This window comes from Centruroides vittatus, unplaced genomic scaffold (genome assembly GCF_030686945.1).
Source record: "Centruroides vittatus isolate TY-2023 unplaced genomic scaffold, ASM3068694v2 contig_426, whole genome shotgun sequence".
NCBI classification, from domain to species: Eukaryota; Metazoa; Arthropoda; class Arachnida; order Scorpiones; family Buthidae; genus Centruroides; species Centruroides vittatus.
The window spans coordinates 379,337-404,709 of record NW_027122232.1 but is presented as its reverse complement, the minus strand read 5'-3'; the positions used below and the strand labels follow the sequence as shown (position 1 = coordinate 404,709).

The 25,373-nt window shown below is 29.1% G+C and overlaps 1 protein-coding gene across 1 annotated transcript; it reads left to right on the top strand.

Annotated features, from left to right (window-relative positions):
• The first annotated feature begins 2,300 nt into the window (after positions 1-2,300).
• LOC136976906 (uncharacterized) lies at positions 2,301-3,374 on the top strand. Its single transcript, XM_067272276.1, has one exon. The coding sequence runs from the start codon at positions 2,301-2,303 to the stop codon at positions 3,372-3,374; it is 1,074 nt and encodes a 357-aa protein (XP_067128377.1).
• Positions 3,375-25,373: the final 21,999 nt, after the last annotated feature.

The window sequence follows — 25,373 nt, the reverse complement described above, 5'->3', positions numbered from 1 at the left end:
ATCGAACATATTTTTAGACCCATCTAAAAATTCTTTAATTAGACTGGAAACAGGGGGACCCAATTCTTGCATTCTGTGAAAACGGGTAAGGTTGACTATAACGTTATAATCTTAATCTTCGCTATCGTTATTTTTGCCCGAGCAACGCCGGGCCTACCTGCCAGTATTTATTATAAGCTTTTAAATAAAATTCAAAGTTTTATCATATAATGATAATACACTCAATTGACATAAAAAGTTACGCTGATAGAAATGAGGGATTCTGGAAAAGTGGTACGCTGACAAATAGTGTAAGTTTAATATATTAGCAATAAAATTTAACATTGTTTAAAAATTATATTTTATTATATTAAGTAAATAAATGTATATATTTACTTGCATATTAATGCCATTGATTATCCTTTTATTTTTAAATTAATACTTTTTTTCTTTCAGTTCCACGTTATAGCTTCATGGGACCCATGCAAATTCGAATTAAGGGCCCCTACAATGCTGACTTCAGACATTTTTCTTTGAGAGAATTTTTGGGGAAATATTTTCTTATGAAAGATTGAACCCCTGGCAATTGCCCTTTTTGTATGCCCATAGGATATAACAGAGGAAAGTATGGATGATCAGTCAAAATATCCTACCCACGAGATTTTTACATTTTTAGTCTCAGGGAACCTTGAAACGTCAAAAAATGCAAAAAAGGGCATTTTTTCTCTATGTATGGCTGTTAGTGTGTGTGAAGAGCACGATTTTGTTCACCCAATTTGAAACATAATAACTTCTGTGCTTTTGTCGAAAATTTCTGAAATTTTGCTGGGAGGTTTGCGTATTAAAGAGATTAAAGCTATTAAATTTTGGTGGTTAAAATTCAATAGGGGCGAGAAGACAGAGGAGAGTCATCTATCGTATCTGAAGTGTAGTCGAAATTAATGAAGATTTACTTGTTATTAGTACTTACAATTTTAAAAAAATAAAATTTATCTCTATGCTCAAAATTAAATTTTTTGCCATTTTGTTATCATTAAATTAATAATATAAAAACTTTTTAAATTTCATAAGTGATGGCGCCACAGACAATTTTAACCTTTTTTGGCGGTAAAGTTACGCAATTCTTTACTGGATTTTTATACTTTAGTAAAGAAAACGGTTTTGACACTTATACTACTTTTCCACTCACCCATTCAATTGTTCCATTATTGCAAAACTTGGCATGTGGCTATCAGACATGATCTGACAGTTATCATTAGATGTATCAGAAAGTTATTATCTGATTGCACGCCACATAATGTCATTCGAGTGGCTTAATATTTCTATCCCAGTATCCTATAAAAAAGGCGTTCAGAATTTTCAATGTAAATTGTTGTTCACTGTGTGTTGAATGATAGTTGTTTGAAAGTTTTCGAATACCAGACATGTTTGTATGACGCAATAAAAGACATTACGCATAGTTGATGTAGTTTGACAAAGGCCATGTAATAGAGCTAAGGGAAGCAGGATGGACGTTTCGCCAAACTTCCGCAATCTGCGCCGTTTTGATGTGAGTGTAGTTGGGAACAGTGGACAAGCTTTGGTAAATACACGGCAGACAGATTCTGGATGTTCCAAACAGACCATCAGGAAGTATGAGTGTCTTGTCTTTAATGATCTGATTGTCCTACAAGTACAAACAACTGCAACTTCTCTGTCCATTTAATATTCAAAGACAGCTAGAAGCCTCTCTGGATAGTGGACAAAGAATTAGAAACATAAAAAAAAAATTATACATATATACCTTATGCTATCTTTCTTTAGTTTACGAGAATATATAGTAGAATAGAATATAATTATCCTATGTATAAAATCTGTTTTGAAATGATATTGTAGTAAAACAAGCATTGTGAATAGTACCCGAAATAACGACAATAGCAGGCTAATAGTATGAAAAATATTCCACGTAATTTTTAACAAGATAACTTAACAAATGGAAATGATAATGTTCTTACTCTTGTTAAAATGTCAAAACAATCATGTCTTGTAAATTATCAGAACAATAATGAGTTATTGATACGAATAAGTAATTAGTAAACAATCGCATACCTAAATTTAATATTAGAGTCAAAACGCATAAAAATCCAGTTAAGTACAGACCTTTAATTGATGTTAGAAATTATGTATATTACAATTTAGAAAAATTTTTAAAAATTAAACTTAATACGCTAGAAATTTCGGATCATAGTTTAAAAAATGTAGACTTATTATTAAATAGATTAAAAAACAATAATGTTATAATTAATAAATATACAAAAATGTTATTTTTAGATATTAAAAACATGTACCCGAGTATAATCAAAAATAACATTGAAAATTCCTTACAGAAAATCTCAGCACCCAACTGGATTATTAAATTGTTTGGTAGTAATGGAAACAATTTCTTCAAATATGGTGATAACTTTTATAGTCAAACTGAAGGGATACCAATGGGAACATGCATAGGTCCAAGACTGGCAGAAATCGTTATGATAGACATTGATAGAAAAATTAAAGATATAACAGGAATAACATTCTATAATAGGTATGTGGATGATTGCATTATTTTATTTGATAGCCAAAAAACTAACGAAAATGAAATTTTAAAGCAAGCTAATTCAATAGAAACAAATATACAATTCGAAGCAGAAATAGAAAGTAATAATAGTTTAAATTATTTAGATATAACCATTAATAGAACTGATAATAAATTAGAATTCAAAAAAATTATAAAGCCGATGCAAATACCAAAAGTATTAAATTATAAATCTAATGTCCCTCAGAATATGAAATTTAACATATTTAAAATGTACATAGATAAAATTAAAAACAGAACGAGTAAATCAGAAAATCAGGAAACAGAAATAAAACAAGTATTAAAAATGTTCCTACTAAATAGCTACCCCCAAAAAATATTGGAAAAATGGTTACATTGGATTAATAGTAATAATAACAAAAATAGAAATTTTGATAAAGATAAAAAATGCGTCAAGATGACATATGACTCTAAATTATTTGAAAGAGTAAAAAATATAGTTAAAGGAAAAGTGAACTTGATACCGGAAAAAAACAATTTATTTAAAAAACATTTATACCATAGGTCTGACAAAAAATTAGATATAATGGATGAAAAAGAAATTGTTTATTCATTTAATTGCAGTTGTGATCCAGTTAAAACATATATAGGTGAAACCAAAAGAAAATTAAGTACAAGAATAAAAGAACATATAAGAGCAATAAGGGGTAATTATGCAAATTCTGCAGTCGCAGAACATTGTAATAATTATGGGTGCCAAATTGACAAAAATAGTATAAAAATTAAGAGAAAAGAATCAAACAATTACAAAAGGCAATTATATGAACATTTATATATATAAAAAAAAGAGAAAGGAATAGAATCAATAATAATTTGGGTAGAATAATCCACCAATCATGGAACACCATACTCGGTGACGTTATAAATCAGTATGGTTAAGCAACTCTGTTATTACACTGTGGAATGGCGAAATGTAAAAATTTGATGTAAGTTTATTTCTTACAAGTTTTATTGTATTAATTTATCCGTTTATCTTTTGTTATTTATTATATTTTACCTTTTAATTATACAGCAAATTGTTTAATAGTAGAAAGGAAATTGTCAATTTAAATTGGAGTACGCATTTACACAATATCTGTAAGTGTAAAACGAGAAACATCTATTCATACTCGGAATGGAGATATGTATTTATAGTAGGTTTTAAATTGTATTTTATTAATTTTTTGGAATATTTTAGATTTTATTGTAACTTATATATTTTATTGTTAATTATAGTGCATAGTGGTAATACTACTGATGAGGGGCATGCTAGCCCGAAACACGTGTAAAATGTGTACGGATATTGCTACTACAGGTGATAAAATAAAGAAATTTTCCTGAATTAACTCTCATTACTGTGCCAATACACCAGTACAAGGTCCTATTAATAAATAACGTCCACGTAGACGACTATAAATAATAATTAATTTTTTAAGGACAAAGTTATTGATACGCTTTACCTGGTTTACGAGCGTAATGCTTCCTTGGAAAATAAAACAATAAAGAAAATTCTGATAAATTGAGGTCGAAACTACTATTAATTTCAAGTATCTGAAACGAATTAACCGAAGAGACCATAAAAGGAAACTTGAAGGAAATGACAGACAGTTGGTCTATACTAAATGAACTTTTCCGATGAAATGATAAAGGGTTACCATCTAGCTAATGTTTGTGTAATTTATCTCCATAATGTCTTCGTCTCGATATCACAACATGCTCTGATAACAACAATGCAGAAGTAATGGTTTGCATCTTTAGAAGGGACACATTTGTAACAACACATATTAGAACAATTACATTTCATAAATACTACATGAATAAAATTTTAATACAATGTTTTACAAAATTATCTAAATTGAATACTTAGTAAAAGTGCTTAAAAATCTTCACAAAGAAATAATTAATAATTCCTTTTCAAAATAAGTATTTATTCAGCATTACAAAAATTTCTGGAAACGAATTGCGTAACTTTCCCTGCTGTTGTTAAATTCTATTTAAAAAATAACTTTTATATTATTAACACAATTTAAAAAATTGTGTATGGCGCCATCTGTAATGAGATTTTGTTATAAAAATTTTTCATATTTTTAAGTATTATCGAATGGCAAAAAGGTTAATTCTGAGGGTAGGAATGAGTTTTATAGAATATTGTAAATGCTAATAATGAATAGCATTTTCATTAAGTCTGACTCCTCTGTAAGTGCTAATAACTTAATAACTGGAAGGAACGGACTTAATAAAGAATTTACTCATTACTAGCATTTACAAGTTATTTTTTAAAATATAAAACTCATCTATGCCCTCAAAATTAATATTTTTGCCATTTTATAATAATTAATAATATAAAAAGTTCTTAAATTTCATAAGAAATGGCGTCACGTACAATTTTAACATTTTGGCGGAGGAAAGTTATGAAACTTGTTGCTGGGAATTTTCTTCTTTTTAATGATTGTTTAGAGCACTGACAGAAAATAAGTTTTGAAATGTATTAAATTAAGCATTTTTCAAGTTTTCTTTTTACAGCAAATTGATATGTCATATAAACCTAACATTGAAAAGTTTTTTCAAAATTGCTGCCAGTTTGATAAAACGAGGTAACCATGGGATTTATAAAATACTTTGTTTTATCGTATATACTGTACTGGTATATGTTGCTAGTTTATTTGATCTCTTTTAAAACCAAACGTATATCTGGACATTATGAGAGAAAAACGAATCGAAATCCTGGTTAGAAGCGAGCATGAAAGGAGCCATTTACGTTGTGTTGTCTAGATATTTGGGTTATCTGAAGGTTTCCAAGGAATTTAACATTCTACAGTCGACACTGGAGTCATGAATTAAGAAAATTAAATCAAGAAATGGCGCATTCACAGTTGATAAGTTGATCCAATCTTGCAAGTAAATATGAAACCTACCTTATGACGTTTGCAGCTAGAACTTATTGATTTTTTTAAAACTTATAAATTAAACATCATTCCTTATTGTATAGCGAAAGTGTTTCGATTATAAATCAAACAATTTCTTTTAAGTTGCATTAGTTTAATACAACTTAATTGGAGTTTTCTAGTTAGTTTTTCTGTGTAGCGCTTTGTCAGTTCTCCTATCCCGTTTTATCATAACTGTTTGTTAAAATGGGGTACTTCGCAATTTTTAAATTGAAAAGGAAAATCACATAGTGAAAATACGCTTCACTTACAATAGAAAATCGATAATTATTCATTTATACACGTAAAATACAAAGGCGTTTTGGAACTCTCTTCATTAACTTTAAGTTGACAGTTGTTTTTAACTTTCATTGTAATCTTATTTCAATATGTAAAAGGTCTTATTAATCGGGTAAATTATTAATTATTATTGAGGTGAGGTATTATTAATCAATATGTAAATAAGGGCAAGTTTTTCTTAAAAGACCTCCCGGGATATATTTTCCTATCGGTAGATCGCCCATGTGTCACGTTACCGTAATCAAATAAACCTAAACCGTAATTCTGTTTGATAATTCTGTTTATTTATAACATTGATAATTTTCATAAGTTACATTTAAGAGCAGTCATGTGGGATTACTACCTTACCTCTTATTTCTGATATTTATGAATATAAAATTAAGTTTAAAAGTTTATAAACTTTTAAACTTGAAAATTTTAAAGTTTAAAAGATGCTTCATGTTTAAAAATCGATACCAGGGTATCGATTTTTAAACGTGAAGCATAAACATGTACAGTACTTTCACACTGTCCTCTGTATAGCAACACCAGGAAAAAAAGCATTTTAAAAGCTAGGATAATTTTTGGAACAAGGAAAAAGCCTTTAAGAAATTTTCCATTTTCTAAAAGCTATGTTCATGTTTGAGAATCTATAATTATTTCTGTAAAGAGAAACTATAATTATTTCTGTAAATTTAAAAAGAATTTAAACTACTTTTATAGACTAAAGTATGAATAAATTATTTTAAATTCAGCAATTTTTATCAGCTTTATAATTATCGATTTATTCAATAAATTAACTATATATATATATATATATCTGATATTGTTTACATTTAATTCATCATTAATTTGTTTACTTTATTTTCATTTCTTTTCTTTGTATTTACTTATTTTTTCATTGATGTCTGATGTAGTTTAGAAAAATAGTTTAGAAAAAAATAGGCTCTTGTACAAAAAGTAAATAATCTAAAATATATAATTCTTTGAATTTTTCTGAACGTTTTTTGCTTATACTGTATTATATTATTTCGCAATAATTGATAAAAATAAAATAATAAAAAATATATTTTACTTCATTTATATAGTTTGCTCTTATAAAATGCTTTATATTCGAATAGATGATATATTGTTGAAAACTAAATTATCATATTTGATAAAATGTCCTTGCTATTCATCCCAAAGACGCCTATTCAAGTTGTACGTCCCTGGAGAGTAAATAATCATGTAAAAATATCTTATAAACTAAAAGTATATATTAAAATTAAGTTTTAAAATTGACTTACGTAAGTCAATCAAACATTTGATAAAAGGAATCTACAAAATTGAAAAATAAAAAAAAGCCAAAAATGACTAAGAAAAAAGCTAATGTATATAAATATTTTATTAAATGAGTATGAATGCACGCTTTTACATTTTGTGATCTTTAATAATTCAATACTTTCTCACAATTTTTACTGTAAAAGAAATAGCAATTAAAGTCATTATTTTCGCATTATATAACCATCGGGATCAATTCAGTGCTTTTCAGATATAGCTTTTCAGTAATTCAGATATAATTGTAGTGCTTTTTCTTATTATCGGATTATTCTGACTTCTTTTCTTACCCTCCTTTCTCTAATTGTCAAGTTTCGGTAAGTTAATCAGTAATTAATAAAAATTAAATTTAATAATATATTGCCTAAAAATTATTAGAAAATATCGATAATTAGATACTAGTTCGATTTCCAGTTAAAATATATTATTACCATTTTCTTAGTTATTCTTTCTTAATATTGACTGAATATGAAAGACTTGATTGAAAGTAAAAATATTTTGCTTCTATCAAGTCTTTTTTTTGAAATTTACAACACGTTAAAATTATTTTTGGCATTTTCGAAAACATTCGCTTTACAGCTTGCTTAGTCCTTTACAGTATGCTTATATATATCCTGTATTTATTTCTATCTGCAAATTCATAGCTATTTAAAGGGTTTAGGTATTCATTTGAGATTTTTGTCACCATTTTTAAATTTTATATTCATATTTAGAAACAATCGATTTATTTATACTTTAGTACAATGTGACAAAATTTGAGAAATATTTTTATATTAATAAAAAGTACGTTTTACTGGTCAGATTAAATTAGTGTTTAAATTGGAATAAATTATATTAAATGAAGGAAAAGGATACGAAATTAATAAATAGATAATTGGAGAAGTCGGTAGCTGTTGGATTGCTTGTATTATTATAAAAATATACAGTATAACTGTTATTAATTATAATTATACTAATGAGATTAATTCGATTATTTGCAAATAAATAATATTCAAATACTTGTAAAATTCATTTTTTAAAATATTTATTAATTAGAATTATACATTTTTCTTGTCATTTTAAATGTAATTACCATTTAAATTTTAAATTTAATCTGTATATTATTTAATTAATTATATAAAAGCAATGAAAATTAATTATTTTTAATAACATTTTTATAAAGGATTTTATTATAAAATATTTAAAATTTTATATTTATGAGGAGTAAATTATAATAAAAATTTATAAAACTATTAAATGATTTTTTTCATAAAAAATTAATAAATAACGTATATAAAATTGCTGATTAAATGAATATACTAAAAATATACAGAGAGAAATAATAATTTTTAAAAATTGTTAAAATAATTCTTTAATATTAACAAAAATTGCATAATTTGTCGCATAAAGTAAATACGCTTATCATGTTTATCATTTATTATAAAATTAAATTAATTTATTATTTTTTTATACACACGAGTTATTAATAAATATGATGTCTCGGAGATATATTATATAATTTTTAGTACTAATAATTGTTAAAACAGTTTTATACTGTTATTTATAGGCATATTTATGTGATAATATATGAGGCCTCGGAATAATGCATATTATTGAATTTCATTTAAACTAACAGATAAGTTTTATTAATATTACATTGGTCAATGTTATCAATGTTATTTAGGCTAACAGATACAGCGGAAACTCGATTAACGGAACTTGATGGGAACTTTCTGATAATCCAGAAACTTAAAGCAGATACTAGCTCAGCCAATAATTATTCTAATTCACAAAATAACACCTTTTACTTATAGCTGAGATAATTTATTGAGGAAACTAACGTTTTCGGCTTACTCAATAAGCCATCTTCAGGTTTTAACTTTCGAAAAAGGAACATTATCGTTCCATTAAAAGAATACAATTGTTTGAAAAAATTCAAATCATTAGTAACGGACAAAAAATAAAAACAAACAGGAAGAACATGGTAATATAAATAAATAAATATACAAAAATAAATAAAAAGAGAAAAGGAAGAACATGGTAATATAAATAATGGATCGCAGAAAAACTCAAACCATCGCAGAAAAACTCATTCTATCGGCTGCTGTAGATATGTTGACCATTATGATCGGTGGATCTGCTGGAAGGCAGCTTTCAAAAGTGCCTTTGTCCAATAACACCATCAGTCACAGAATACAGCGCATAACGGAGGTCATCAATGATCAGTTAATTGAAAAATAAAGGGAAAGGAATTTGGATTGCAGCTGGATGAGGCCACGGATAATAATAATGATGCTCGAATGTTTTAATAAAAATAAAAGCTAAACTAATTTTTAACGTTATATCAATATTTAACAAGTAATTTTAGGAAAAATTTTACTAATTTGGACATAGGAAAATGTGTACTTTTATTTAGAAAACAAAAACATTTTATAACTTAATTTACGTACAAGTTCCTATATCATATTCGATGCATTATTTTATTTAATTATCTTAACTAATGTTTAATAATATTTAAAATACTAGAATTTTATACTTATCAATAACTATTTAACGTAATAGATTATTTACTCTATAATTTAAAATTGCTGATACATATACAAGTAAATTTTAATATAATATACACTTAAATGTAGTATTTTATTAAAAATAATAGATTTCCAAAGACAATTTTTCCTCTTCAATACTTTTATTGGTAAATTTCATTAATATAAAGCAGCCACATGTTTTTTAACTTATACTGTAGCTACTTTATAGGCAATGCTGATCAATTTTAATAAATGGATGGTAACAAAAAACAAGTCAGGATTAATACCATTAAGTATCACACATGCAACTGATCAAATTTGTATTTTTGAAAATATCATGATTTGCATACCATTGATGGTGGTGGTGACATCCTGCACCATCGTCTTTATCTACTTATTAAAGCAATATGGCACACAGAACAAATACCAGCCATCTGGAAGAAAGCTATTATCGTGCCAATCCATAAGAAAGGTGATAGCCGGGACTGCAGTAATTATCGCGGTATCAGTCTCGTTTCCATCGTTGGAAAAGTATTTATGAAGATAATCCAATCAAGGTTACAAAAACACCGTGAAGAAACCAACCGAGAAGAACAGGCAGGGTTTCGTCCTGGTCGTGGTTGCTGCGATCAAATCTTTGCCCTGCGTCAGCTTATTGAGGAAAGGACCAGATGCGGCAAACGGACTATTGTCCTGTTCATCGATTTTAAATCTGCATTCGACTGTGTGCACAGGCCAGCGCTATGGAGAGCACTTGAGAATGAGCATGTCCCACAAAAAGTTATCACACTACTTAAGGAAGCCTACAAAGATTCCACCAGTCAGCTGCGAATCCGGGGGGAACTGTCTGAGGAGTTTACCATCCAGACAGGGGTTCGCCAGGGAGACGTAATCTCTCCACTATTGTTTAATATTGTGGTGGATTCAATTATGAGGAAGACATTTGATGGGAAACGTGGGGTCCAGTTTGGGGATGGCCACTTTCTAACTGATCTAATGTTTGCCGACGACAGTGCCGTCTTCACTGACAACGATGCAGTGGCTACAGACACGCTTTATGATATAGCTACTACCGCTCAGTCATATGGCGTTAAAATAAATGTGGACAAAACCAAAGTGCTTACAACGGAAGGATCGCGGGCAACTGTTTACCTTTATGGAGTCCAAATCGAGCAGGTACAAGAGTTCAAATACCTTGGGTCACTGATCCAGGAGAAGAAAGTGGCATCGTCAAAAGAAACTCATGCCCGTATTGGACAGGCAGCCCATGCATTTGCCTCACTTAAATGGTGTGTATGGAAAAAGAATAACATCTCTTTGATGACCAAGATCCGCCTGTTCCGTACACTAGTCATACTGATCCTTCTCTATGGGTCAGAAACTTGGACCCTGCTTAAGACAGACTTGGACAGACTTGAGACCTTTCAATTGAAATGCTTGAGACAGATTCTTGGTATCTCCCTTTGGGATCGTATTACCAACAATGCCGTCCGGGCCAGATGCCAACAACAGCCATCTGTTAAGACACAAATTCAACAGCGACGGCTGAGATGGTTCGGCCATGTGTGCTGAATGGATATTAACCGAATTCCCCACTAATTGCTCTTCCGTCAGCGACCTACTCTGTGGAAAATCCAACACTCCGCACCTAAGAAAACGTGGACCAAACACGTTGAGGAGGACCTCAAGAACCAACGGCTTGATTTGAACCAGGCAAAAACGGCGGCCATGGATCGGGGGCATTGGAGGGGCATTGTGGAGAAAGCTCGACTTCCTGCGGCACCCACAGCAGCATACTGGTTGCGCGGACACCCGCAGCCAAATGCCAGCTAGGGATAAAAGAAGAAGAAGAAGCATACCATTGATTATGATCACTTATTCCCATTGAAAAGAATACCATTATCTGTTTTCTAAAATATCACATCCATAAACTTTAATTTAAAAATTTATTTCTATCTTAAACGTTACTCAGAACATTTTATTATGCTGACTATCCTATTTATTTGACCTAATATATTCTCATTATTTCATATAAAATAGCCTGTACTTAAAATAATTTTTAATTAGTATAGTCAGTTCATTTCTTATTATCCTATAATTAAAATTATGTTACCGTCTTAACTATCAAACACACTAACTTCATAAATGGAATATTCTAAAAGATTGTGAAAAATTATTTTAAAATATTTAATAAGTTAAAAATACATTATAAAAAATGGCTACTTAAATATCTGATTGTTCATAGTTTCCTTAATAACTAAATTTTTCAATTGATACCTACAAAATATTTCATTATACTCTTAGCATATTGACATCATAATATATCAACAATTATGAAAGTTTTCTACTTATTTTTACTTCTAAATACAGATTAATGTAACAGATTATACAATTGTTTATTAAATAATATTTTTGAATAAATCGTATTATTTTTCCAATAAAATGTATTAAATGGATACTTTCAGAGATGCAGTTCATAATATTTAAACTAAAATATAATCTGTAATCAAAAAATAACGAAGTTGCTTTTTTGTTCTTTTCCCCTCAACGAAAAATTCTAGAATTTTATTTGTACGTGTTTAATCGCCAAGTTGTTTAATAAAATAACTATTATTATGATTTTAATTATAATATGCTAAACATTCATAATTTTGGCGATGTGACAAATATATAATGAGAAAATACAAGAACATTGTTATGAGTTTTTCAGAAGTATTGTACATTCGCCAGCTTTATTTTAGGCTTTCTTAGTTACAAGATTTTATGAAAGGCGTTCTACAAAACGTACTGTACCTCACATATCGAATTCTGTGACTTGAAAGATCTCTGCAATTTCATTCAGCAATCAGCTTTTGTTGTCCCATTAGAACTTCCTTAACATCAATTTTGGCACGTGGAACACTTTGGATCTTTCTAGCATCTATAAAATTCCTTCCCTTTTAACAATAACATTATATTACATCGGATCTAGTTCACGTGCACTTAGATACAGAATCACTGCACTCAAAAGGAAGTTTTAGCCAAAAGAAGTTCCATTAGCTAGGTGGACTTTATACCACATCTCAACTTTTAACCATTGTGGAACGAAGCTTCATTGATACACAGGATAGACAACACATACATTCTTTTCTAGTTTCAAACTTTGCTTATCCTCGAAAACAGACCTGTAAACCAACCCACATTCCATCTAACAGTTTTCGCATTGTATGAGCCCTACAACCAGTGGTGATATTCGAAATATTTAACAAATGGTTCGCTAGCAGAAAATTTTTCCCTGACAACCACCGACGAACGAAATGGAAGTTTTGGCTAGAAATAAATACAATACCTTTTCTTGCGATATATCCAGTGATGATATTCAGCGGGTTCACACAGGTTCGGCCGAACCCGTTGTTAAAATTTTCAGTTTTCCGAACTTTGTTAAACACACGGAACATTTCTCAGCGGTTTTGTTTTGTTTTTTTTTTAAATATTAAAATATACGTATTATACTCTGTATTACTACTAAACTAGAGCTTTATACCCCGTTCCCACCAAGCATTTCAATCTAGATTGTGAGCAAGGTCGGGGACTATGTCTTGGTGCGATCTCTCTCGACCGTTTCAATCTCGACCGAAACGAGGTTTAATCGCGATCGATTCAAGAGAGTTCTTGAAACTAGATCCAGTCATAAGAGAGATCCCACAATCTCACGCGCGCGAGATAATACAAGATGGCTGTGGAACACGTGTCGGGCTATGGACAGCGAAATAAAAAGGATATTGTATTTCGAGAGATGATGACATCTATTTATTAGCAGCAGTGCCATTCGGGGTGGAAAATTTCTCTGCCTAATAAAAAGAAAAAAAGGGTCGACAGCACTATTGTTATATACTATTGTTACCTGGTCTTTGCCCAGGGCTCGTTACGTTCCAAATACGCCACTGATTATTAGATATATCGCAAGAAAAGGTATTGTATTTATTTCTAGCCAAAACTTCCGTTTTGTTTGTCGGTGATTGTCAGGGAAAAATTTTCTGCTAGCGAACCCTTTGTTAACTATTTTGAATATCACCACTGGATATATCTAATTATCAGTGACGTATTTGGAACGTAACGAGCCCTGGGCGAAGACCAGGTAACAATAGTATATTAGTGCTGTCGACCTTTTTTTTCAGGCAGAGGAATTTTTCACCCCGAATGCATAGTACACAGATGTCATCATCTCTCGTAATACAATATTCTTTTTGTTTCGCTGTCCATAGCCCGACACGTGTTCCACAGCCATCTTGTATTAACTCGCGCGCGTGAGATTGTGGGATCTCTCTTATGACTGGATCTAGTTTCAAGAACTCTCTTGAATCGATCGCGATTAAACCTCGTTTCAGTCGAGATTGAAACGGTCAAGAGAGATCGCACCAACACATAGTCCCCGACTTTGCTCACAATCTAGATTGAAATGCTTGGTGGGAACGGAGTATAAGGCTCTAGTTTAGTAGTATTACAGAGTATAATACGTATATTTTAATATATTTAAAAAAACCACTGAGAAATGTTCCGTGTGTTTAACAAGGTTCGAAAAACTGAAAATTTTAACAACGAGTTTGGCCGAACCTGTGCGAACCCGCTGAATATCACTACTGCCTACAACTAATAAAACTTAAATCGTTTCTTTCTCTCTCTCTCTCTCTCTCTCTCTGTCTTTAGTTTAATATATGTATGTAACGCTTTTTCTTAAACATCTTGCAACCAAGGAAATCTAAAAGGAAGTCGGCAAGACTATTTTTTAATGCATAAAAAATTCGTAACGCCATTCTTGATTTTCATTTTACGTATTATTTATAATAATCATATTTTTATCTACAACTTAAATTCATAAAAAAACACTAAAATTAAAAAAATCAATAACATAAACGAGATATTTTTTATATTGAAAATTGCAACAAATTTCGTTCTATTATTTACTTTTATTTTATTAATTTGTGTTTTTTATGTTTCACGTTCCTTTAATAAATAATAAAATGTTTATTTTAAGGTTTCCAATTAATTTTCAAATTATCATCTTTTTAATTTCATATGCTTATATTTTTCTTCTAATTTATATAATTAAGTAAATAGTTTTTAGTCATAATAATTCTTACTTAAAAATAAAATTTATATGTATAATTTTCGCATAGATACCGGTATATACAAAAAGTAAAATGTGATCTTTTATATAATGTTAAAAAATGGTATTTTCTCACGCTATATTCATAATTGAAATTTAATGAAGACTATTACAAATAACAGAAATATTATTGTTACCTATACCCAATAAAAATTCTGTAATCAACCTGAATAAATATTTATAAATATTAATTTCTAAAATTATATCAGATAACTGAAGTAAAAATTACGAAATTTATATTATTTTCATTGTTTGGATTTATAAGGGTAACTGAAACTTTGTTGATTATTTTATCGTTTGAAAGCATCATTTAAAATAAATGTAATATCTTGTCGTGATTAAGTACATTAATTTAAATTAAACCGTTAAATAACCATCTTCCATTCCCATTTTATCATTTATTTTCCTGTGACCAAAAGAATTTAAGTAGTTATAATCCTTTTCTCTTTGGATATAGATCATTTATCCTAAATTAGTGATGGAACTTCTCGACTCCTTTGACTATATATATATCCCTCAGTTGTCGGCTCTTTCTACAAAGAGATTAACGTGAGGCGTCTGAGCAGTAAAGTGATTAATGTAGTTTTCCATTGGTAAATAGACATAGGTGAATTATCATCCTAATTAATCTTATTTTATCAAATACTCTGGTAAAATACGTCTATCGATACAAGTAGAATACACTAAACGATTACATAATGAATCGACAGAGGTAACACTTGTTTCGGGGAGCATTTATATTTATCTTGGAAGCAATTAAAAACTTGCTCCCATGATAAAATCATATATTTCCAAAGATGTAATGTGCATCCCATCTGATAATATTTATTTTTTAACTTTTTATTGACTGCTTTCCATTAATGCCAATCATTTGTAATAATCTGTAATGTTATAGATTTCATGAGTGGAAAACAGTAATTATAACTTATTTAAAATTTTGCTATATTGATCACGTTGGTAAAATCGATATTAAAGAATAAACGAAAATCTTTCATTATAGTTTCTTCTATTTACTTAAGCATTTGCTATTTGAAAAAGATTTTAACTAATTTAAAGTGAATTTTCCGTATTCAGTAGTGTGTTACGTTACAAATATATATTATTATTTAATCAAATTTTACAAGTAAGATAATATTTGCGTTTAAGAGAAAGTATCAATAATGACAACAATAAAAGAATAATTATATAATTTATGAAACCGTAGAATAGAGGAATTAATTTTAATTCACTTAGATTATTTTTCTGTGACGTATCAGAACATAACTATAACCTATACAGAATGATAATAGCCTATGTAAGCTATGTAATGTTTACTATTTAATAAGCAGTTATATATTATTCATATGTTTATCATAACAATTGGAAACTCGAAATATTATAAATACTAAGGTTTGACAATAATCATAATTCATAATTTATCAACTAAGAAGTTTCAATTGTTTATCACTTGTTTAATTTCAATAACAAATGAGATATTGCGTAAACAATTAAATCTATAGGAATCTTTAATAGAAAAAAATTCGGAGGGAAAATAACGTCTTAATTGCTTGTCATCAATTCACTTGTCTCCAAAACTATTATTCAAGATTACTTAATTAACAGTAATTTAATTTTGAATTTTATTTAATATATTTTGATTTTTTATTAAATTACTTTGACGTTTTCATCAATATTTTTTAATTTCACAATCTTATTTCACTTTATTAAACTTATCTTAAAATACTTGTGTCTAGAAGTAAATTTATCATAAAATAGTCTATTATTTTTATAAACTAAATAAGATGTTAAATAATTACTTGTAGTTTCTAACGTAAATGATACCACTAATATAATAAATAACATAAATTATTTTACACTTTTCACAATATTTGCAGTTAGGTATTAAAAATATTTATATAAAATTAAAATAAACATTCAAGAAAATTTACCATTTTCTAGGCCTTTAAAATAATCATTGGACTTTATGGAATTTTCATGTTACACAATAACAAATTTTACGGTATTGATAAATAAATACGTTTTGCAGATAAAAGAGATTTATTTAGTGGTTCTTCTGAATGCCTACAATATTTTTCGCTTTATTTTGATAATAAAAGGAATCGAAAAAAAATGTTACAGATTCGTTTAATACACTCTTTTGTTGAACTTCTGCCATTTTCTCGCCAAACAAATATATGTAATACGTTAATACGTGTGAAAAGTATTACATAAATGTTTCTTAATCCTTCACATATCTTATATACACAAAAATAACACAATGCAATTTATTAAAAAATAGTAAATATACACTTGTTCTTTTTTGTTTTGTTTTATCTTGTTTTTTATTAACTTGTAGCTATTTAATATTTTAACGAGTGAAAGTAAAACGGTTAAATTAATTTAATTAAAATGTAATGTTTCGAGGAAAATCCATTTAATTTACAGAGTAAATTGCTATTTATTTACTACTTTCTACTATTTGAAGACTTTATCCATAATGATTATAATTATTATCTGGCAAATGAAAGTATTTTACAATGTTTTTTTTTAATTCTCTTCATTACCTTTTAAAGGCATATTTATTAAAAATAATCCTTTAACACATTAACATTAAAAAGTTTTTAAAATATTTAGCTCCTGAATAATTAGCATTAGGCTACGACGACTAATTGTAATAAGAGTGAATCAATTCGAAGGTAACTTTAATAGGACAGATAAGTTTTGTTAAAAACTTGAAAAATAAAGAAAAACTGAATTTGTTTCAACATATTAAACGTTTTTTAATGATAATTCATATTTTAATGTTGTACATTTATCATTCGTTTATTTTCAAAATTTACGATGGGAATTTAGTTTGGAACTCGTTTATTTTAAAATGTCGCGTATCAAACATTCTAAGACTGAAACGAAAAATTTTCTATTGTTTTTTTCCGAATTCATTTTGCTCTTTGAGACTTATTTAAACAAGTAGAATATAAGTCAAAAATTACTCTATTTTTGACATATTATCATGTAATTATAAATCATATTCAGTAAATAGTTTATATATTTCTTCTTATCAATTAAAATATTATATTTCGGGTTCAAACATTTGTATAAAATATATATAAATATATTTTGGGAGTGCGTAATGCATTTCCACAGAATATTCCTAATTTCAAATATTGCGAGCTCGTTAAATAATACCATATCATATATTATATAACATTTCATTTTGTGCTGTTTAAATAGCTTATTAATAAACATGGGTCGACGGGATAAAAATTTTTGGGACCCCTACTTTAGATGGATAAAGCCTGCTTAGATATCGTCGTTGTGTGTTCCTGTGTGATTCATTCTCTCAAGCAATCTTCTGCTTACGCCAAACAATTAAAACGAGAACAGGAAACAAAATCTTTTGTATTAATATTACAAATATTTTAAAAATTCAGATCATGACTTTAAATAATATTGTATACTAAGCGAAATGTTCAACTTAAATTTAAAAATGTTTAACTTGAATTTAAAAATATATGAATTGAAAGTAATTAAGTTAAATTGAACTTTACCTTTTTTTATAAAACGTTTTAATCAACTTAATTGTTAGACATATTTTATTGAATAACTTATTTCATTCCAATTAATAATTTACTGATCTCTAACCAAGTGAATGCTTTACATACTATGTAATGCATTCTAATTTCTATCACATTATTAAGAGCTTAATGTAAGAGATATGATTCATTTGAATAATTAATCGTCCAGTTCTATAATTCATTTTGATAATATTTAATATACCATGTATTTTTCTTTTCTGCTCTTTAAATATCAAATCTATCAAAAAGTTTTATCAGACGAATTATATTATAGATATTTTAAGACACAGTAATATAAAATTATTTTCCTTTCTAATTAAGAAACTAGCTCAAGTCATTTTTTATTTTCTGATAATTTGACTTTTGAATTTGTATGGTAACAATTAAAATACTGTAATTATATACATATAACAAAAATAAAACACAAAAATGTTTACTCTTGCAAAATAAGTTCTATTATTATGTTAAGTGGGTTAAGTGAGATATACTCGGTTAACACCGGTGGCTGTGTACTATGCCGGACCAAAGTCAAGGCATAGTAACCAAAACAGAAATTAAAGAAGTGTATCAGTGTGTGTGTCTGTATTCAGGAATTTTCTCACAATATGACATGTATTCAATATAGTGGCCTTCTGTAGTGTGATGTATGTGTTTCTATTCAATTGTAATGTGCCCAGGCTTTTGTGTAGTGTGTGTAGTATGACACCTGTAGAGGAGAGAACAACAGGTACAATAAGCACCCTATCCATCCTCCACAGATGCCTTATTTCCTGGGCGAGTTCTGTGTACTTGCTAATTTTTTCAGTGCATGTGTTTTGTATATTGTGAGTGTTTGGAATGGATATGTCTATAATGTATGTGATTTTATTGTGTTTGTCAATGAGTGTGATGTCTGGTCTGTTGTGGTAAATTGTTTTATCTGTGATTATGGCTCTGTCGTAGTACATTTTGTGCGTGTTGTTTTCCAATACTGTCTGTGGAATGTATTTGTAATATGGTTCGTGGATGTCTACTAATTTGTGTTTCCTTGCAAGCTCTTGGTGTATTATATTTGCTACTTGATTATGTCTGTGTAAATAATCTGTTTGTGCCAAGAGCTTGCAACCAGAGGTGATGTGTTGTATAGTTTCTGGCATGATGTGACATTTTCTGCATGTGTCATTTGTGAGTGTTGCATCTTTGAGTATGTGTTTTCTGTAGTTTTTAGTATTTATGACCTGATCCTGTATGGCAATCATGAATCCTTCCGTCTCCCCAAAGAGGCATCCCCGAGCTAACCAGCTGTTTGACGCAGTTTTGTCAACAAAATCATGGGCCAGATCATAAGGATGCCTGCCATGGAGTGCGCTTTCGAGCCCACGATTGCTTAATGGTGTCTATGCTTTTTATATGTTGTGTTGTGTCCATATGATGTGAGCGTAAGTTTAATGGTGTGTTATTTGAATCTGCTAGAGTTACTGCTTTATGTAAGTGTGATGTTTCTTCATTTTTGTAAAAAAACTCGCAGTGAATGTATTTGTTTGCAGTGAAGGTTAACTATGTCAATCAGGCCACGTTCGCCATCTTTACGTGGAAGGGTTAATCTTTCTGTGGCAGATTTAGGATGATGTTGTTTATGCTTAGTAAGTGTTGTTCTTGTTTTCCTTTGGAGTTGCTCGAGATCTGTGTGAGTCCAATGTATAACTCCAAAATAATATGTAAGTACTGGAATGACATGTGTTTATTGCTTTAACTGTATATTTTGCATTTAACTCTGTTCTGAGAATAGCATTAAACCTACTTTGGTATTCTTTAATTAAGCTTTGCTTTATTTGTGCATGTTCTGTTAGTTTGGCCTTTTGGAATCCTAAATGCTTGTAGAACTCGCCCTCTTCCATGGATTCAATAACATCTCCATTTCCAAGCGCAAAATCTTCTTTCTTCAGGATTCCTTTTTCTATGTGAACTGTTTTGCATTTATCTAGGCCAAATTCCATTTGTATGTCCTTGGTGTATGAATGTGTGATTTGTAGGAGTTGATGAAGTTGTTTTTGTGTGGATGCGTAAAGTTTTATGTCATCCATGTACATGAGATGTGACAGTGTATACTGTGTGGTTTTTTCATGCGTGATATTGTAGCCATATTGCATGTTGTTTAACATGTTGGATAATGGGTTCAGGGCTAAGCAGAACCAGAGAGGACTCAAGGAATCTCCTTGAAAAATTCCTCGCCTAATAAAGATTTGGTTTGTTTGTATGCAAGTGTTATGAACACTGAGATGTAGTGTTGTTCTTCAGTGCTGCATAGTATTTTGGAAGAATGCAATGAGTGATGGATGTATTTTGTACGTGTGTAGAATATGTAGCAGTCAACTGTGTGGAACACTGTCGAATGCTTTTCTGTAGTCTAGGCCATGTGTGTGTTTCTGTGTTGTTTGTGTGCTTGCCGTAGAATGACTGAATCTGTGAGTAACTGTTCTTTGCATCCCCTGTGATTTCTATGGCAACCGTTTTGTTGTTCCGTTAGAATGTCGTGTTTTTCAACATGTTTGTATATTTTGTTTGCGATACAGGATGTCAATATTTTGTAGAGTGTTGGAAGACATGTAATTGGTCTGTATTGTGTGGGGTCTGTGGTATTGTTGTTTTTAGGTTTCATGTAGGTGATGCCCTGAGTAAGAAAATTTGGCATGTCTTGTGGATTGATGATGATGTGTGTTAGGTGTTTAGCTAGTTCCTGGTGCAGTGATGTAAACTTTTTGTACCAGAAATTGTGAATGTTGTCTACACCAGGTGTCTTCCAGTTGTGTGTTCTGTTAACAGTGTATTGGAAATCATGTATGCTTATTTCAGCACAGGGCACAGTTGGTATGTTGTGCAAGTTTCTGTTCTCCTCCTCAATCCAGCCTGCTTCAGCATTGTGCGTGACAGCACTGGACCAAAGAGAAGACCAATATGTTGTGAGTTCTTCTTCTGTTGGTGTGCCACTGTGCTGAGTATTAGTGTTTGCATTGTTATTAATTTGTCTGTAAAAGAGTTTTTCATTGTTTGTAAATAATTTATTTTGTTGTTTTCGTAGTGTACATGTTTTGAATCGTTTGAGTCTACGTGCTTTGGCAGCAAGTTTTTGTTTTAGTGTATCAATGTATTCTGAAATGCGTGTGTTGTGATGTTCATGTTTTGTGTATGTTTTTTATTCTTGAAAATGTTTTTGAGCTGTTTCCTTAATTTGGGTGTTATGTTGTTTTTAGTGTATTGTGTCAGCCTGCACATGTTCGATATTGTCCTTCATCCGCATTTATCAAGAACTCAGAGTCGTAGTCAGAAAATTTCAGAAAACTATTTTAGTTACACTATACATTTCGGATGTAAGCCATATCGGTTATCCCTCTCGAATTAAAAAAGATCTACAATTATCTTTTTCTTCGATGTTACAAATTAAAAAAACTAGACAGCTTATATAAGCATTAACATTTTTTACAAAAATGAAAACCGCTCTCAAATCGTCGACATGTATATTACAGGACATTCCCATTCCACCGATATCGACTTTCTCGCATTTCCTATTACATTCAGTATTGTATCCAATTATCCACCGCCTACTTCCATTCTGTTATTTGGCTGCAATTTGAAAAAATTGGAGACCTATAAATTTCCATTGTCGTTCGTCCGTCGTCAGTCTACCTGTCTTTCCTTAATCTCGAGTACTAAGTTAGACAGATGAAAGACGAGAGCAGATATGAAAAGCTTAGACCAGAAAGTTCTAATTAACTATGTAGGAAATACCGGTTAACACCAAAAGTCACGTAATTTCAATTAAAATATTTTCCACTGAAAGGAGTTAGATAAAAGACTGGTACGATTCTATTGTTTAAGGAAAAGCATGATGTACAGGGGCAAGCCACTACTCAATTGAGGTAGAGAGCATGTATTTTAAATTAAATAAATTTAAATATGGTTAAAAAATATATTTCAACTTATTCTGATGTTATTAAAAATAAATTTTAAGCCCCAATTTAAAGATTCCTAACCTAACAAAAAATGGGGCCCCATTGGACTTCAATAAGCCGTAGGCACCGAAAAACCTAGATCCGCCCGTGGTCACAGTATTTTATTTTAAAAACTACATATTTATATTTTTCACTATTCTGTAACTGAAAAAGCTGAATTTTGAGGGTAGGGATGGATTTAGAAAAATTGTAAATGCTAATGACAAGAACAAGAGAGTCCTTTATAAAATCCTTTATATTAATATTATATATATTTCTAAAAAATCAGATTATAACCTTAAATAGTATTGCATGTTAAGCGAAATGTTCAACATGAATTTAAAAATTTATTAATTGAAAGTAATTAAGTTAAATTGATCTAATTTAAACTGAAAACTTTGACTTTTTTTTATAAAACGTTCTAATTAACTTAATTGTTAGTCGTATTTTAAGATTTATTGAATTCTAACCCTACAAGAGATAAACAGGACTCCTTTAGTCATCAAAATTTAATAGCATCAATCCCCTTCATAAACAAACCTCTCTGCAAAATTTCAGAAATTTTCGACAAAAAGCACGGGAGTTATTAAGCTTCAAACACAGTGAACAAAATCGTGCTACGCCATATTTTTCCTCTCTTATAACAGCGGGAAAAGTAAATATAACAGGAACATATTAGATTTAAACTAAAATATTAGCAATCGTTCGATTAATAGTATTTAATTCAAACAATTCAATTTAAGCGTAAAGTTTTCAGATAAAACAAAATTTTTAAATTTTCTCTTAATTATTTTGTATTACTTAATAATAATTATTATTTAATACGTATGTAAACTGCTTAATAACATTAATAAAAATATATTAAAATCAACTAAAAGAAAACAAATTTAAAAAATTATTAAAAAAATTCAATGTTAGGGCTTTAAAATGAAAATGAATATTACATTATATAAATATATATATATCTATATTTATAAATTTAAAAACTTATTTAAATTTATATAAAAATATTTCAATAAAATAAAAAAAATTTCATCTACATAGAATAAAGCTATAAAAATGCAATAAGTTTTGACCTTATTTCTCAAAACAAAAGTCTCTTCATGAAAATTTAAAAATTACTTGAAGCAATAAAAATTCTAATATATAATTTGAAATTACTTCATTTCAAAACATTTCCCAACAAAAACAACATACATTTTGGATTGGTTTTTCTCAAACAATGATAAATATTATTAAAAATTGCTGTTTATAACACATATTTTTCATATAATTATTAACTCATCTTTAAATAAATTTTAAAATTATTTTTAAAAAAGAGTTTTCTCGTATTTGCATTTAGTTGGAATTTAATGAAACTAACTCATTAAATAAATATATAACATGAAAAACAAGAAGTTCTCGTGAGACTGATATAAAATTTTGTTAATGGAGAGAAAATAAATATATTATGTGCAGAATATAAAGTGGCAACACTTTGTTAACCCCCAAAACAAAGGGTTAAAGAGACAAAAGGAGGCCACCTTTTCGAATATAACACTACACAAACAATTAATATAATTGAAAGTGGTTTTTAAAATATATAAATAAAATTCATTAAATGTGCAAAATTATCTTCGTGTTCGGTCGTTACAAATACACTTCGACTACCAAAAACACTTTTCAGTTACAAAGAGGACGTTTTATTCGAGGTTTTGCCCCGCATTTTTATCCGTTTTGCATTAAAATCTTTAAAATATTTTAAATTACATTAATTGTTTTGTGTAAAGTGTTTTTATTCGATGTTTTTATTAAAAGCGATGGAATGAGTAAACTGAGAAACACGAAATAAATATTTATCAAGCGTTATTTAAATTTTTAAAATTACATTTCATATTATATTTTAAAAGGGAAATAAAATAAATTTCACGAAAAATCTCGAAAATAAGAGTTATAATAACACTATTATTTTAAAAGTAATTAATGTAGGGAGATTTATAGAATCGATCATAAATTAATATACATTTTTTAAAACTCTTTCTGCCCTGTGTTTACTAAAAAAAACCTTTTGTGCAAGTCATTAAAGGTTCGATAGGCCCACGATTGGCCAGTCTTGTGGCGAGCGACGGACTAAAAATATCCGGATGGATCACCCCTCGAAAAATTCCTGGAGTTTTTCGACCTATTGGAATGAAAATAATAATTTACCTAAATTATTAAGTCATGAATGCTATTGGATAAACACCGCTTGAAACTGATTAAGTTTAATTTTTCGAATTGAATACTGAATTTACAAAATTATTAATAAGAGATTACGACTTTTATCAAACTTATTGTATGTGATCTAAAATCGATAAACTTCCTGAAAATTTCTTTTTTCTGCAGTGAATTTTCATTTTTAGGCCAATTGTCTGCGAAGAGGTTTGAGAAACTTGTTCCCAATCTCACCAGAGCTATTAATGAAAATCCATAATGGCAATTTAAACACTGAATTTGAACACTGATTATTTAATTATGAAAATTAAAAAAATTTTCTTCACCATCGTGTAAAGTTTATTTTTTTATCGAATCTTATCGATTTTTCTTTAAGTATAAAGATCTGCTTTACTTAAATCATTAATATATTTGCACAGTTTATTTTATGTTTAAGGCACAGTACAACTACATAAAAGAAATATTCAAGTAAATTCATTGATCATTTTAAGATACAGTGATTCAAAAAATGTTCACATGATTTTTGTTTTTTAGTTTTTGAAACTATAAAATCCGAATATGCATTTAACTCTGCAAATTTTAATATGCCATAAAATTTGCATTTTCTGTGCATTATTTTTACAGGTTAGAACATTAAACAATCAGTTGTGGTTAGCACAAAATATTAGGATTTTGACAATCAGGAATTTGAACATTTTCATTGCTGTTCGACAATATAATTTTCGAAAGGTTAAAAAAACAAAAAAATCTTGAAACGTTTATTTCATGAAAATAGTTTTCAAATTTAAAGCATAATTGTTTCTAACAGAATAAACTATGAGACCACTTTCTGCACAACAGAAACGAGCCATCATTGCTGTTGTTAAACAACAGTTATCAATCAGAAAATTGCCTCACGTATTGGCGTCAGCAA

Bases quoted from the DNA above. Each gene is read 5' to 3' on its own strand.
- LOC136976906 (XM_067272276.1), top strand. From the start codon at position 2,301: ATGTACCCGAGTATAATCAAAAATAACATTGAAAATTCCTTACAGAAA.